This window comes from Chiloscyllium plagiosum, chromosome 11 (assembly GCF_004010195.1).
Source record: "Chiloscyllium plagiosum isolate BGI_BamShark_2017 chromosome 11, ASM401019v2, whole genome shotgun sequence".
Classification (NCBI taxonomy): domain Eukaryota; kingdom Metazoa; phylum Chordata; class Chondrichthyes; order Orectolobiformes; family Hemiscylliidae; genus Chiloscyllium; species Chiloscyllium plagiosum.
Genome location: NC_057720.1, coordinates 68,721,042 through 68,737,214, shown reverse-complemented (window position 1 = coordinate 68,737,214; position 16,173 = coordinate 68,721,042). Strand labels below are relative to the sequence as shown.

The 16,173-nt window shown below is 38.4% G+C and overlaps 1 protein-coding gene across 9 annotated transcripts in view; it reads left to right on the top strand.

The window, feature by feature from the left end:
• Positions 1 to 16,173, top strand: part of LOC122554537 — an 86,608-nt gene that overhangs the window by 37,763 nt on the left and 32,672 nt on the right. For 8 of the 9 annotated variants that reach the window (XM_043699715.1, XM_043699716.1, XM_043699713.1 and 5 more), the window contains 5 exons: positions 1,700 to 1,844; positions 3,090 to 3,238; positions 3,548 to 3,742; positions 5,901 to 6,051; positions 12,091 to 12,185. In XM_043699715.1, the coding sequence (XP_043555650.1) occupies positions 1,700 to 1,844; positions 3,090 to 3,238; positions 3,548 to 3,742; positions 5,901 to 6,051; positions 12,091 to 12,185 (735 nt within the window). The remainder of the gene's footprint in view (positions 1 to 1,699; positions 1,845 to 3,089; positions 3,239 to 3,547; positions 3,743 to 5,900; positions 6,052 to 12,090; positions 12,186 to 16,173) is intronic. The other variant, XM_043699721.1, reaches the window with a different exon arrangement.

Sequence of the window (16,173 nt, the reverse complement as noted above, 5' to 3'; positions counted from 1 at the left end):
TTCTCTGAACTGCCTGTACTGCATTTACAATCTTCCTTAAAAAATGCTCAATACTGTACACAGTACACTAGGTGCAATCTCGCCAGTGCCCTGCATAAATGAAGCATAACTTCACTACTTTTTCATTCAATTTCCCTTGAGATAAATATAGCACTCTAATTGGCTTTCCTAGTTACTTGCTGTATATGCACATTGCTGTATCTTTGAGATTCATGCACAAGAACACTCAGATCCCTTTCCATGTCAGAGCTCTGCAGTCATTCACCATTAATATGCTTCTTTTATATTCTTCCTATCAAAATTGACCATTTCACATTTTTCCACATTATACTCCATTTGCAAATTCTTTGGCCACACTCTTAATCTATCTATTGTAGCCTCCTTATGTCTTCTCCATAACTTAGTTTCCTACATATCTTGTGTCATTAGAAAATTTAGTGGCCATACCTTTTGTTCTAAAACAAAAACAGAAATTACTGGAAATTCTTAGCGGGTCTGGCAGCATCTGTGGAGAGAAATCAGTGTTAACATTTCGGGTCCAGTGACCTTTCTTCAGAACTGGACCTTTTGAGCTGTCATTTATGTGAATTGTAAACAGTTGAGGCTCTAGCACCAATCTTTGTGACACTCACTCTTGCCAATCTGAGGAAGACCCATTTTGCTTACTCTTTGCTTCCTGTTGACCAGCTAATATTCTAACCATGCCAAAATGCTACTCCCTTTACTATTAGATTTTATTTCCAACTGTAACCTTTGATGTGGCACCTTGTCAAATCAAATTCAATTCAAAGTCAATCCCATGATTGATTTTTCCAGGGTGATTTGGGGCTTTCAGCAGTGATTTAGTCCATGACCACATGTAGTTTGAATGCTTGTTATGACAATACAGTCAGTTTTATCCTCCCTAACCAGGGACAAATGTACACTTATCCACATCCTAGCTGAGGTCAGATGACTAAACCTTGGACTGAACCTGGAACTTTCTGATTTGTAGGGCTCAGTCATTCACCTTCATAACCAAAGAAGCATTGGAAGCATCCCATTAATGTTTTTATTCAAATCTTTCAAATAAGCCATAATAAGTATAAAGTCTACATTTTTGACTTTCCTTCATAGATTTAGTGCGTGATAAAAGCATAATTTCAAATTATATTTTTATAAACAAAATAAATCAATATTTCTGTTCTTGACAATTAAACAATTTACTAGAATATTTTCAGAAATTATCCAAAATAGACATTTTGACATTGGAAACAACTTTGTCTATAGATTCACTCTTTTTAGAGCTATGCATGAACTGATATTTGCATATTAGTCTGTTTTGACAAAGACCTTTCACATTTGAGAAATGGATTCAAATCCAGGCTATTCAAAACTGTAGAAAGTCTCTTTACTTGGAAAAGTTCCTTTGTGAAAACGATGATTCAGGTATAAATTGTGCGGCACAAACCAAGTCAAAGAATGTTTCATGGGAGAAACAGCTCAAGGTTGCAGTTGAGCCTGAAAGTGGGCTGAACGCATATTGTTAGAACAGAGTAGACTCACTTTTTCCTTTGCTCTTTAATAATCCTCCATATGCTGGATATACTTAATGGTAGAATTTGGTGCTAATAGTTGAAAAGTACACCATTCTTCAAAGCTCATTCTTCAATTGATGAGCAGAAAATACAAACTTTTTAAATATATCCTTTTTCTGCAGGGAAATGGATGGAGAAATATTTAGAACAGGAATGCAACTGGAAAACATGAAAGAGAAAATTGATGAATACATTTGTATTCAGGCAAGCCCAAATAATTCTATCATGACTACACCACATTCCACAAATCACTCTCTGTCCTCTGAGGTAAAAACTGCATTATTCAATGTTTTGAGGTTCTATAGTTGGTGTGATAGGCAGTGTTATTTGAACTCACAAACTGGAGATTTTATCAGCTATTTACCTCTCTGGGCTAAGAGGTTTTCAGGGGGGTTCTGGGGAAGAGGGATCAATGAAGATATTGTGGGAAGGTAAGGGCTGAAGTACTTGTTACCAGTGGCCGGGAATGCAGTGAAAAGCTTTCTGCCCAGAAATCAAATGAGTCACTTTAAAAAGCCAATTAAGAGCTTCTTCCTGCTGTTAGCGATTACTGTGGTGGTATTTCCATTGCATCATTCGATACCTAGTAAATGTTTGTGTTCTACAAGTGGGCTTAGTGGGGTGGTCCTCCTAACTGGACATTCAGGCCAATGGAGTAGCACCTTGTGGTAATGGCTTTCCCCTACTCTCATCAACCAATCCCTTCTCCCTCCCTGGAACCAGACAACTGACCCTGCAACCCCTGATCACACTCACTGTATTCTGAGAGAGGTAGCCATTGTTACATCACTTGCTGGATGCCGTCCCAACAGTGGCCACCAATGTTGCATGCCCCCTCTGATCAGTCAGAAGCTCTTGGCAACATGTTAACATTCCTTGAAGGGACAGGAGACTCATCAGAAGCTAATTTGCTTCATAGGTGTCCTAAAATTCAGCTTGGACCCCTCCCAAATGGCCAAGACAGGTTTGCCAATCTTCAGAGCAATGGTTGCCCTGACAAAATCCAAACCACTGTTCCAAACATGACTTCACTTCACAAATGATCTAAAATTTAGAATAACTAGGTGTAACATGATAGGAGAAAGTGAGGACTGCAGATGCTGGAAATCAGAGCTGAAAATGTGTTGCTGGAAAAGCGCAGCAGGTCAGGCAGCATCCAAGGAGCAGGAGAATCGACGTTTCGGGCATGAGCCCTTCTTCAGAAATGCCCGAAACGTCGATTCTCCTGCTCCTTGGATGCTGCCTGACCTGCTGCGCTTTTCCAGCAACACATTTTCAGCTGTAACTTATGATAACCTGGTTTTTATAATTCACTCTATTCAAGGAAACTGGCTTGTCAGTGACTGTAAGAACAAATACATTTTTAAAGAACTGATATAAACTGGACATGTTCTTTATTTGTCGCTTTCAATTTTACGGTGAAAGCCAGAAAGCCTTGTAGTTTGTGGTAGAGTTGTATTTTGTTGTTAAATTGGAATAACTATGCCTGTTACCATTTCTTCTGTATTTAAGAATACCGTGGCTGCCGTTATACAGGAAGGACTGGGGGTGGTTTTAGTAACACAGGATAGTTTTCAAAAGGATGTAAAGCAAGAGGAGACACCAAAGAGGAATGGTAATTTATCAGTACCAGAAGACAGAGACAATCCCATTCAACAGAGGTAAGAATTAGTTGATTATTTTTTTGAGCTGGAGGATTTCTTGTTAGAGGACTTTTTAAAAAAAAAGTTAAGCAAAAGTTAGTCAAAAAAATATTTTTCAAATGGAAAAGAAATGTCAGAAAATAATTACTGGACACTAGTAAAATAACATTTGCGAAAATTAACTGATAGCCAAATTGAACGTTTAGATATGTGAAACAAAAGTGATTTGTTTACATTTTGATAGAGATTGTTTGCTGGCTGCTTTATGTTATTAAACGCCTGCCTTCCGCCTCTCTACATTTTTCACATAGTTCCATTTCTTGACAGAGATCTGATCAAATATTCCAAACTGCCAACAGAGGGAATGGATTTCTCAGTGCCTGAAGAGAAATTAGTCAGTAATTTCTTAATGCCTTTAGCATCTATCCCCACAATAGATGACCAAAGTTGTAGAAGAATTTCAGAAATAGTAGTAAATGACAATGAAAACCAACTAGAACAGGATCCTCAATCACTTGAACTGTAAGTTAAAATGCCCTTTCTCAAATTTGCTTATTAATAGTTTTAATATATAACATATAATTTGCAAAATGATGTAAATTTTATGGTTAGATGGTAAATGTTTCAGCATCTTGTAATACTGCAGATGCTGGAAATCTGAAATAATATCAAAAAATGGAACAAACATTCTACAGGTTTAGCAGCACCTGTCATTAGAGAAACAAGGTTAATGTTTCTGCTGTGTAACCTTTCATCAGAACTGAAAGAGCACCGACATGAAATATTGATTCTGTATCTTTCTTCACAGGAGATGCCAGACCTTCTCAATGTTTCTAGCATTTTTTGATTTTATTTGCACATCCTACTTTGACTTAATGAAAAATTAGATAATTGTACTTTTGGAATTATCCTGTATAAATGGTTTAACAGCACCATATATATAAATGTAGCTACATGCCAATCACAACTTTTAATTGCATAATTCAAGATATTTATTGATACACATTAGATGCTTAAGTTATTACCATTTTTTAGAAAATAATTGTCTGATTGTAAAGTGTTAACATGGATTTATGAAAGGGAAATCATGTTTGCCAAACATGATGGTTTTTTGAGAATGTTATTAGCAAAGATGTTCAGGACAACCAGTGGATGTGATACATTTGGAATTTTCAGAAAGCTTTTAATGAAATCCCAATCCAGGCTATTAGTAAACAAAATTAGATCACATAGGATTGAGGGTAATATACTAGCGTTGGTTGAAAATTGGTTAACAGATAAAAAGCAGAGTAGGAATAAATGGGTCAGTCTCACGTTGGTAGGCTATGACTTTTAAGATATCCCCAAGGAATATTGCTTCACCTCCAGTTTTTTATAATTTATATCAATGACTTGGATGTGTGGGCCAATTGTAATATTTCTAACTTTGCAGATGAAGTAAAGCTTGGTGCACATGTGAGTTGTGAGGAGGATGCAAAGTGGCTTCAAGGGACGTTAAACAGGCTGAGTGAGCAAGCAAGAGTATGTAAGATAGAACGTAATGGGAATAAGTGTGAATAAATATCCACTTTAATGGGAGGAATAAAGGTGCAGAGTATTTCTTAAATGGCAAGGCTTTAGAAAGTGTTGCTGTCCAAAGGGACTTAGATGTCTTTGTTCATAAGTCATTGAAAGCTAGCATGCAGGTGCAGCAAGCAATTCTGAAGGCAAATGGTGAATTAACCTTTATTGCACGTGGATTTCAATACAAGAGTAAATAACTCATACTTCAGTTATATAGAAGATTGTGAGATTGCATCTAGAGCATTGTGTGCAATTCTGGTCCCCATTACCTAAGGAAGGATGTGTTTGCCATAGAGGAGTGCAGCAGAAGTTCACCAGATGGATTGCTGGGAGAGTGGAACTGTCTTCTAAGGAGACTGGATTTGTAGTTTCTGGAATTTAGAAGAATGAGCAGCAATCTCAGAAACTTATAAAATTCTTCAAGGTAGCTAGAGTTGCTGCAGAAAGAATGTTTCCTCTGGCTATGGGGTCTACAATCAGGAAACACAGTCTCATAATGAAAGGCAAGCCATTTAGGACTGAGATGAGGAAGAATGTCTTCATTCTGAGGGTGATGAATCTTAGGAATTCTACACCACTGAGGTCAATGGAAGCCAAATCATTAAGTAAGTTCAAGACAGAGATTGATAGATTTCTAGTCATTAATGATCAAAAGGATATAAAACAGTTCAATAACCTTGTATTATCTGGTATAGACTGTAGCTGTGTTGGCGTCAGGGATGCAGGAACTAATTAATTTCAGAGAGAAAATCACAGTTTGGAAATGTGAAGATTTAGATTCAAATTTAATACTATTTATGGATCACTGAAGAGCTATAAATGATAAAACTGGATGGAAATTAAAAGTACCAGTTACTCACGAGTGATGATGCCTTCAGAAAAGTAGCTAAAGTAGAAAGTTGCAGGAGCACTGATTTTAAAATTAGCATTATATCCTCATGTTCGTAGTTGAAATTGTGCAGATTCCTCCTGACTCTGCAATGCCAATTTATTAAGACATTGTCACAATTTATATATATGGAGACACTTTTAGAAGCAATGAATTATATTAGTAGTCTTGATGAATATCCAAGTAATCAAAAATTTTTGTTTACTAATCGTTCTTGGTCTGTTACAGACAAACTTCTACAGTATCGACAAAAGCACCATCAACCCTGCTTGACAATAATTTTCATGCTTCTGTTTATCCATCTAATTCATTCATGAATCAAACATTAATATTGCACAGCACTTCACTCCATGAGCAGGAACTATCGAATGAACTCAAGGTGTGCATGCTATCGAAAATCATTTTTGCATTACAAAAGTGTAAATGCACCAACCAGTGCTGTTATTGGGGAACCTTTGTAAAGTATATTGTTGGTTGGATAGAGTGCTACGGTATAAAATGAGCAGTGCAAAGGATGCCACCTTCTGGGTATGTGGTAGTGAAAAATTTATTTTAGAATCTAATAGTAATTTCAGGAAAAGTTAGGTCCTATTATGCAGTGCTTACAATAGGAGTTTGAGGTTCACTAAACTTGTGGTGATAAGGTCCACTGCTTGACACAAAATATATGCAACATTAGCAAAATAAATGCACTCACTTTCAAAAATAGATTTGAGGTTTTAAATTGTCTTTGAGCAAGACCAATACACTCACTGCAAGAGGCAGGAGAACAGCTTCAAAATGGTTTTGCAATCTAACTGTGTTGCAAAGCAAATCTGTGTATACGCTCAAAAATGGTTATAATCTGATAGCTGAAATGATCTCTTTCTCAGAATGTGTTCTGATTTATTTTTTGAAAAGGACTTCCAGGGTAAAATGTTTTTTTAATCGTAAGGATATATTAGGAGACTTAGGAAGAAAAATGTCAGCAACTCTTCACACAAAAACTAGGAGGAATAGGTTATTTGGCCAATCAGATTTTCCTGCTCCTCTGATGCTGCCTGACCTGCTGTGCTTTTCCAGCACCACTTTGATCTAAACTCTATTTTGCCAATCAAACCAGCTCTGCCTTTCAATATAATCATGGCTGATCTTCAATCACATCATCATACTCCCACTCATTCCCTAACCATTGACATCTTTAGCCTCTAGAAATGTACCATCTTCTTTCTTTAAAATATCCAGTGCCTTGGCCTTCGCAGCATTCCATGGTAAAGAGGTGCACAGGATCACTAAACTGAGTGACAAAATTTCCTCCCATGTCAGTTTTAAATGACCTACTCCAGATCCTGAAACTGTAATTCCTTGAGACTATAACAAAGCCAAATCTAAGGTAGTCTGTTCCCGAGTTGTTTCCTCAAAGTACTGGTCTAAAAAAAATCTTGTATACATTCTAGGAATTCATTTGCTACAGCATTACTTCTCATGTGGGTTGTATGTAGATTTAAGTTACTAATGATTGTAGTAGCACCTTATTGCGTGAATCATTAATTTTCTGTTTAATGCTATTCTCTACCACTATGGTTTGGAGGCCTCTGGAATTCCCACAACATAATGTCTTATGCACTCTTACTTTTACCGTGCATATGGTCAGTCACCTGCCATTTCGAACACAGTGTCTGGGCATCTAATCGATCTTTGGCTTATGGAAAATGTCCTTAATCTTTTAACACTAACAGCATCCTATTCCTTTCAATCATTTGTTTCAATAGATCTATTAAGATGAAACTGAACACGTTTGGATTTTGCTGTACTAACTCTGCTTCTCAAGATTGCATATTTCAACCCTCTTGGCAGCCATGTAATGCTGTCCATCACTCATGCACCTCAGCTACTTGAGGAAAACTACAAATAACAGCTAAGCAAAACCAATTTCCTCAGTGTGACTAGATTCACCAAGAAAAGTTTGACAGCAATTGGACCACTATCCTTCCACAGGGCACTCTGTTTACACAACACTTACAACTTGGATCTGCAGATCTAAATGACCGTCATTTAGAGTTAACCAAAGGGAACAGGAACAGAGAAGGTAACAAATGATGGACTGTTTTTTTTCTTTCATTCAACAAGTGGCCATAAGCTTCCAAGTTACTACAAACTCAACAACTACTAAGCATATTCTGATAAACATAGTCACAGTCTGACTGATAGGTGACTTCTGTGCAACATTGGTAATCATTGCTCAATTAGGGATGTGCAATAAATAGCTGTCTAGCCAGTGACATCTATAGCTGGATTGAATTCTCCAACTTTATTACTCCAACTAATTCTCCAACTGTATTGTGCAACAGTATCAATTTGCTACGTGTGGTGAGCAGTGAGCATATGGACAACACTGTTTTAATGTTTATGTGTTGATTGGTTGAGGCATCTTCATTTTCCTGTGATGTTGTTTAAAATTACTTTGGGGAAGCAATGTTATTGCCTTGTAAGCAAGCATCTCAGACAGATATCAGGGGCACAAGACTATTTGTCAATTCTAGGGTGTGTAAATTATTAAAGAGAAAAATAAAGTTCTGGAAACAGCTAGCAAGGTGAGATTCGGAAGCAACCATTAGTTGGTGTGCAAAAGTAATGTGATATGAATGTCTGGCAGATTTGCATCAGACTTTTCTTTTCATTACAATATGATGATGAACTCAAAAGGAGTTCAACTTATGTTTTACTACTGCACTGTACAAATGTTACTAATTCTATCTGAATGTTTTCATGGACGTTTCATGGCATGACCACACAATTTCCACCAGCACAATCTTACACTTGTCACCAGGAAAAAGGAACATGAGATAGCGTTGGCAAATGGGGTTAAGGGATTCCACAAAAAAAGATTAAGGACAAAAAGGTAACTAGAGAGAGAATAGGCCTCCTTAAAGATCAGAGTTGAAAAATGTGGTGCTGGAAAAACACAGCAGGCCAGACAGCATCCGAGGAGCAGGAGAATCGACGTTTCGGGCATAAGCCCTTCTTCAGGCTTATGCCCGAAACGTCGATTCTCCTGCTCCTCGGATGCTGCCTGGCCTGCTGTGTTTTTCCAACACTACATTTTTCAACTCTGGTACTCCAGCATCTGCAGTCCTCACTTTCTCCTCCTTAAAGATATGGAACTGCAGGAGATGGGGGGAGATACTAAACAAGTACTTTGCATCAATCTTTCCTGTGGAGAAGGGTATGGAAGAGAGAGAATGTGGGGAAATAAATAGCAACCTCTTGAAAAATATCCATATTAAGACAAGGTGGCGCTGGATGTCTTAAGATGCATAAAGGTGGATAAATCCCCGAGACCTGATCAGGTGCACCCTGGAACTCTGTGGGAAGCAAGGAAAGTGATTGCGGGGCCCCTTGCTGAGATAGCTACAGGCAAGGTGCCAGAAGACTGGAGGTTGCTAACATGGTGCCACTATTTAAGAAAGGTGGTAAGGAAAAGCCAGGAACTATAAACCGTGAGCCTAACATTGGTGATGGGCAGGTTATTGGAGGGAATCCTGAGAGACAGGATTTACATGTATTTGGAAAGGCAAGAACTGATTGGAGATGGTCAACATTGCTTTGTGAGTGGGAAATAGTGCCTCACAAATGTGATTGAGTTTATTGAAGAAGTAACAAAGAGGATTGATGAGGGCAGAGTAGTGATTGAGATTTTTATGAATTTCAGTAAGACATTCAACAAGTTTCCTCATGATAGACTGATTAGCAACATTGGATCACACAGAATAGAGGGAAAACTAGCTATTTGGATGAGAAAGTGAGGTCTGCAGATGCTGGAGACCAGAACTGAAAATGTGTTGCTGGAACAGCGCAGTGGGTCAGGCAGCATCCATGGAACAGGAGAATCGACGTTTCGGGCATAAGCCCTTCTTCAGGATTTGGATACAGAACTGGCTTGAAGGTAGGAGACAGAGGGTGGTGGTGAAGGGTTGCTTTTCAGACTGGAGGCCTGTGACCAATTGTGCCACAAGGATCGGTGCTGGATCCACTGCTTTTTGTCATTTATATAAATGATTTGGATATGAACAAAGGAGGTATGGTTAGTGAGTTTGCAAATGACACCAAAATTGTAGGTGTAATGTACAGCGGAAAAGGCTACCTCAGAGTATAATGGGAACTTGAACAGATAAACCAATGGGCTGAGGAGTGGCAGTTGGAGTTTAATTTAGATAAATGTCAGGTGCTGCATTTCGGAAAGGCAAATCAGGGCAGGGTATATACACTTAATGGTAAGATCCTGAGGAATGTTGCTGAACAAAGTGACCTTGGAGTGCAGGTTCCTTGAAAGTGAAGTCACAGGGAGACAGGACAATGAAGTAGGCATTTGGTATGCTTGCCTTTATTGGTCAGTGCATTGAGTATGGGAGTTGGGACGTCGTGTTGCAGCATTCCAAGACCTGGGTTAGGCCACTTTTGGAATACTGCATGCAATTCTGGTCTGCCTGCTATCAAAAGGTTGTGAAACTTGAAAGGGTTCAGGATAGATTTATAAGGATGTTGCCAGGGTTGGAGGGTCTGAGCTATAGGGAGAGGCTGAATAGGCTGGGGCTATTTTCCCTGGAGCATCAGACTCTGAGGGGTGACCTTATAGAGGTTTATAAAATCGTAAGGGGTATGGATAGGGTAAATAGACAAGGACTTTTTCCTGGGGTGGGAAACTCCAAAACTAGAGGGCATAGGTTTAAGGTGAGAGGGGAAAAATTTAAAAGGAACCTAAAGGGCAATATTTTCATGCAGAGGGTGGTGCACGTATGGTACAAGCTGCCAGAGGAAGTGGTAGAAGCTGATACAATTACAGCATTTAAAAGGCATCTGGATGGGTATTGAATAGGAAGGGTTTAGAGGGATATAGGCCAAATGCTGGCAAATGGGACTTGACTTATTTAGGATATCTGCTCAGCTTGGACAAGTTGGATCAAAAGGTCAATATCCGTGCTGTATATCTCTATGACTATGACTGTATGACATGTTCAAGCTTAAAGTGCAATACTGTCCTATGCCATTAGGAAAATCGTGATAGCTCTTTACCCAAGAGGATGTCAATTAAGCAATTGGTTTTCCCCTTTAAAATATTTTAAACCTAAATAAATAGAGTTCAAAGAAAATCAAATACAGGTACCTGGGCTTTTTAACTGCTCTCATGATCTTTCTTTGTCCTGTTTTGATTTGATGTGGTTTGATTTATTATTCTCACATGTACCTAGATATAGTGAAACATTTTCTTTTGCATGTGGTACAGGCAGATCATACCATACAAATTACATGAGGGTAATAGATGTGTTGCTTGCCCCAGAGTGTAGGAGATTAACCTTTAATTTCCGGAGAATCCAAAACAATTTCTAAAGAGTTAGCTGGTGAGATCAGAAAATCTTCACATGGTCAATCCAAAGCCTGTCAATGTCTGGTGCAATAAATTCAGCTCAATCAGCTGCCTGCTGGATTTTGTCTGTTAACGTTTCAGGGTGAATCAGTTAAACATTGGCCAAATCAGAGCAAAGGATCATTGAATTTCAAGCACATATTTTATTCAGCACAATTAAAATTTCAGTGGAATTTTGCTGTAGTTTAGATAATATTGTATCGGAAGCCAGCCCTGCACATAAAATTGTTGTGCTCAAACATTTATCTATTAATATGGCAAACTACTGTTCATTACATATTTATAGAACTTCAAGAGGATCTTAATATTAAGTATTTTTAGCTGTATAATAAGCACTAATAAGTACTTCTTTAAAATTTTTAAGTACTAAAACGTATTTAATTTAGTAGGAAGGTGACTACTAAATGAAACTGGTAAGTGATTCTGCACATCTTTTAAAATCATTTTCAATTATTTAGAATCAGGTTGCTCACAAGTGATGACTTATTCAATTTTTTTGTGATAAACCCAGTTTCAGCTGTATCAGTAGAGCTGCACCAAGTTATCATTCTTAACTAGAACAAGGAATATTTAATGCAATAAAAATACTGCTTCATTGCAGCGATTCAAGGCTGATTTTATTTTTGGGATTGTGTATATAAATTTTGTGGAAATATGAACCATAAGATCAAATTGGAAAGCCAGAACGATTCACACTCAGATTGCAAATCACAGCCACAGCTGAAATCCTGCCTCTAAAATCAGTGGTCTCTGCATTTGTTATGTAATGCATTCAAAGCCTGGCTAGTGGATGGAGTAATCAAATAGCTTGTGAAGATAAAAAGTGATTTACTTATTTTCAATACACACACTAACCTCAGTAGCAATTTCTTGACAGCATTGAGTTATGTAAGTTTCAAAATAAGTGCCACATTAGTTTAGTTCTCTATCCAAGCATGGGCTACTTTAAAATGTTTAGTATTGCTGTTGTATTTCACCAATAAATGACATTGTATTTTCCACTGATAACAACAGATAATTTTGCCAGACAATGGAATTGCTGGATCAGAAAGTTGCAGACCCCACACAGCTATACATACATTGGATTCTGAACAACCACAAACAGAAAGGTATTTATACAGTTCTCAGAAACATAAATCACTAAGAAAATGCATTCTTTTGCAATAGAAATTCATATGTATCATCAGGATGTTTCCGGACCTGATGCATTTTTGCAGCATTTTACGTTCATACCGCAGATTTTAAACATCGCTAAAAAGGGATAAGAAATAGAAGTTTTTTGTCTTGCACTCATCAGACTAGGATGTAAGAAACATGAATAAAGGGACTCTATTTTGTACAGCATGAGAAGAGGGCCGATTGGTTGAGCCATAATTGGCATAGAGAATTCAGCAAGAACAAGTTACCTTTTGATCTTAATTTGGCAGCAGAGATTAGCTATCCTCATGAACCTTTTATGAAAATGGTTCATTGTATGTGCAAATTCTTTTACCCTACATAAAACTGGATCCTTTGTATTTGTGTATGTAGCTTCCAGCACAAGCAAATACATCACACTGCAAATCCAATAGATGATCATAAGCTAGTTTTCAGTATAACTGGATTGGTTCATAAATGATTTCCAGAATGAGAATTCTGAGGGTTGCAAGCAGCATTGCCTCTACGTTGCGTGGGTGCGCCCCTGCATGTAGCCACTCCAAGGTCAGCATCAGCAGAAACACTGCCATGCATAGACCATGGAGATGTACATAGCCGGAAAGAAAATTACAGGGAATGCTGCTTGCAAGCACAAGCTGAGCATGATCAATATGATGACCACTGTGAATGGTCAGTGAGATATGTTGTTTGATATGGTCTGTCAATTATTGAGGTATTTGGCCTACACACCTAGCTTCACATGGCACTGAAAAGTTACTCATTGTGTGGGAGGTACAACATCTTTTTGCCTTATTGGCTACATTCTATTAATAGGAAAAAACACTTATGGGTTTACTGCATAGTAGCAACATGAGACAAGTTTCACTTGTTCAAATTTTTTGAGGCACCTTCCCCTTTTGGAGTAATCTGAGGCAGACTGGGCATGTTCAGGGCCAAAAGTGGTGGTCAAAGGATGACATATGAGTTTCAGCACCCAATCAATTCTTTCCATGATGTATAAAATGGTGTCTGTTTGTTCAAGTACGTTTCTTATGTTGGAGCTCTGATAAGTGCAAGACTAAAATTAGCACTGTTCAAGTTCTGTGAGTGTATGGATCCTTCTCAGGATGAAGAACAGCAGAGGTCCCTTGCAGGTCTGGAAAAGTATGGCCCTGAGCTGGGACAGGGCTGACTGCAGGGTGTATAGGTGGCGGTGCACAGCTGCGAGCATGGAGCGGAGGATCCAGAGAGAGAACCATTTCTGGATGCTCTGGATTTGTTGTAGGTAGTGGTTGTCCTGGTCAGATCCAAATTGTGATGGTCTGAATGTAGTCTTGAGTCCATGCAAGATAGGCAGGTGTGTAGGCAGGCAGAGGAGACAACCTGGGTGGGGGAGCGGGGGGGGTGGAGTGAGAGAGAAACTCACTGAGATCCTTGTGGAGGGAGGAAGAGAACTTCTTCAAGGTGGGCATCCTTGGAAGAGACTGCACAGTAACGTTACAACAATTTTGAAGAGTTTATGCCCGAAACTCTCCTGTTCCTCAAATGCTGCCTGACCTGCTGTGCTTTTCCAGCGCCACACGTTTCGACTCTGATCTCCAGCATCTGCAGTCCTCACTTTCTCCTACTGCTCAATTTCTGTATAACCAAGCATTATTTTTATTTCAGATTTTCAGAATCCAAAATGTTTTATCTTTGTATTGAAATTGAATGTAGACAGTGCTTAAAGTCTAGATTCTTAAAATGTCCCCTTCAGATCTACACACTGTCTTACCATCTTATGTATAGAGAATTCCAATTGTTTTATTAATTGCATCAATTTTTTTTAACTGGCCATCTATGTATTGATCAAGACTATGGATGTTAATCTTGGAAATTGAACGATTGCTTCCAGTTTTGGGATTTAAGTCAAATTGTTCAGTGAATGCGTGTGAAATGCTTAAAGGGACTAAAGTCCCTTGGGCTAAGATATCTTCCATGCAGAAAAGACTAGCAAGATATTTTGTGTGAACTGATGTGAAGAAATTAACCAGCATTCCTCAATTTTCACTTGGTTGGTGGCAAGAAAATATGTGGCATAACTTTCTACAGTTCACTCAGAGAGTCCAGGTTGCTGTGGTAGCATGCATGTTTTAAGCTGCATGTCACAGTCACTTTCGATAGTGATGGTAGAAACGCCAGCAGCATTCTTTATATTACATGGCCAATCATGACTCTTTTCTGCTCTTACCGTTTGCTATTGGCATATTGTGAAAGAATTTACAGGTTGAAGCACAACTTATTTGTGTTAATGAACCCTGTCCTTGGACATCAAGGGTTAGGTTTCAAATCCAAGCTTCTGGCTTAAAGGCTGACTATACGCACTGCACCACAAGACTTCCCAACCAAGTAATTTTAGTAGCCATCTATTTTGAAAGGAGATAAACTTCGCCAATATTGTGACGATGCTGTGACTTTTAGATGTAATTTGTCCTTTTTTTAAGAGAGATTGAACAAGAGGCAGCACGCTACCTGTAAGAAAGTAAAGAGCCTGTGAACCCTTCCGGTTTTTTTTAAAAGTTGGAACAATTGAGACAGCCTTACTGAGTGTGGCTAGTTTTCACAGATAAAGCTTTCTAGGTTTTTTTTAGTTTTTAGGTTTAGTTTTAAAAAGTTTCTGCTGTGGACTTAATTAAGTAGAAGCTATCTTTCTCCTCTCTCGGTTACAGTAGAAAATAGGATTTCTGTCTGCTGCTTGGTTACTTGTGAGACAGATCAATTTTTCAGAATTTTCCTTTCTGCTAAGAAGTGTATTTATAGGATGTTACTATATTGGATCAGTTAATTAGTAACAGTTACTGTATCTATTATTCAGTTAAGTTTTCCAATAGAGTTGTTATTCTAAGTTCTTCTTTCTTTGGTTTGTATTTTAACTATAGTGTTTAAATAAATTGTGGTTTTGCTTAACATTGAATAGTTTGACCAATCGCATTGCCTCTGGAACAAGGCACAAGCCTTTAAACTAAGAAAAGGTTTTCTTCAAGGCTACATTCTTAAAATATTTTGAGGTGGTCTGGTCTGGTCCATAACAATATCAATATCAGGAAGAGCTTGAAATCATGAAAATCAATTTGAGGAATGAACCTGTTAAGTAACAATTTAATTTTTAAAATGCCAGCTTGAATTTAGAAGTGGAACAATCAGCCTGACAGTCCTCCTTGAATTTTTGAGCACAGAAAGCTTTCAGGAGAGTTCAGATGAAACATTAATTACAAAATGCATAAAGAATCTGGAATGGAAATGGGACTGGATAAAAATGCAGTTGTAAGTCTGGAAACAGATAGTATTTGTGAGTCCCAGGGCAGAATTTTAAAAATTTGTTTTTTGGAATATGACCACTACATTACTGACTAGGTCAGCATTTATTGCCTTCACTAATTGCCCTTGATAAGGTGGTAGTGAGCTACCTTTTAGAACATCTGCAGTCCATGGTGTGTAGATATATACTGTATTGCCTTGGAATTTAATTTGTATGTGGTGGAACTCCTGTGCATCTGCTATGCTTTTTCAGGTCTGAAGAAGTTACAGGTTTGGACAGTACCATTAAAGGATCTTTGACAAGTTGCTATTGTGCATTTTGTGTATGGTACACACTGCTGTCACGGTGCACTGAAGATAGAGGAAGTGAGTTTTTAAGGCAGTGGTTTGGGTGATGAAAAATGGGCTGTTTTGTCCTGGGGTCCTTCTGAGACCAAGAATCATTAGATTAGATTAGATTACTTACAGTGTGGAAGCAGGCCCTTCAGCCCAACAAGTCCACACTGACCCGCTGAAGCCTAACCCACCCAGACCCATTCCCCTACATTTACCCCTTCACCTAACACTACGGCAATTTAGCATGGCCAATTTACCTAACCTGCACATTTTTGGATTGTGGGAGGAAACCAGAGCATCCGGAGGAAACCCACGCAGACATGGGGA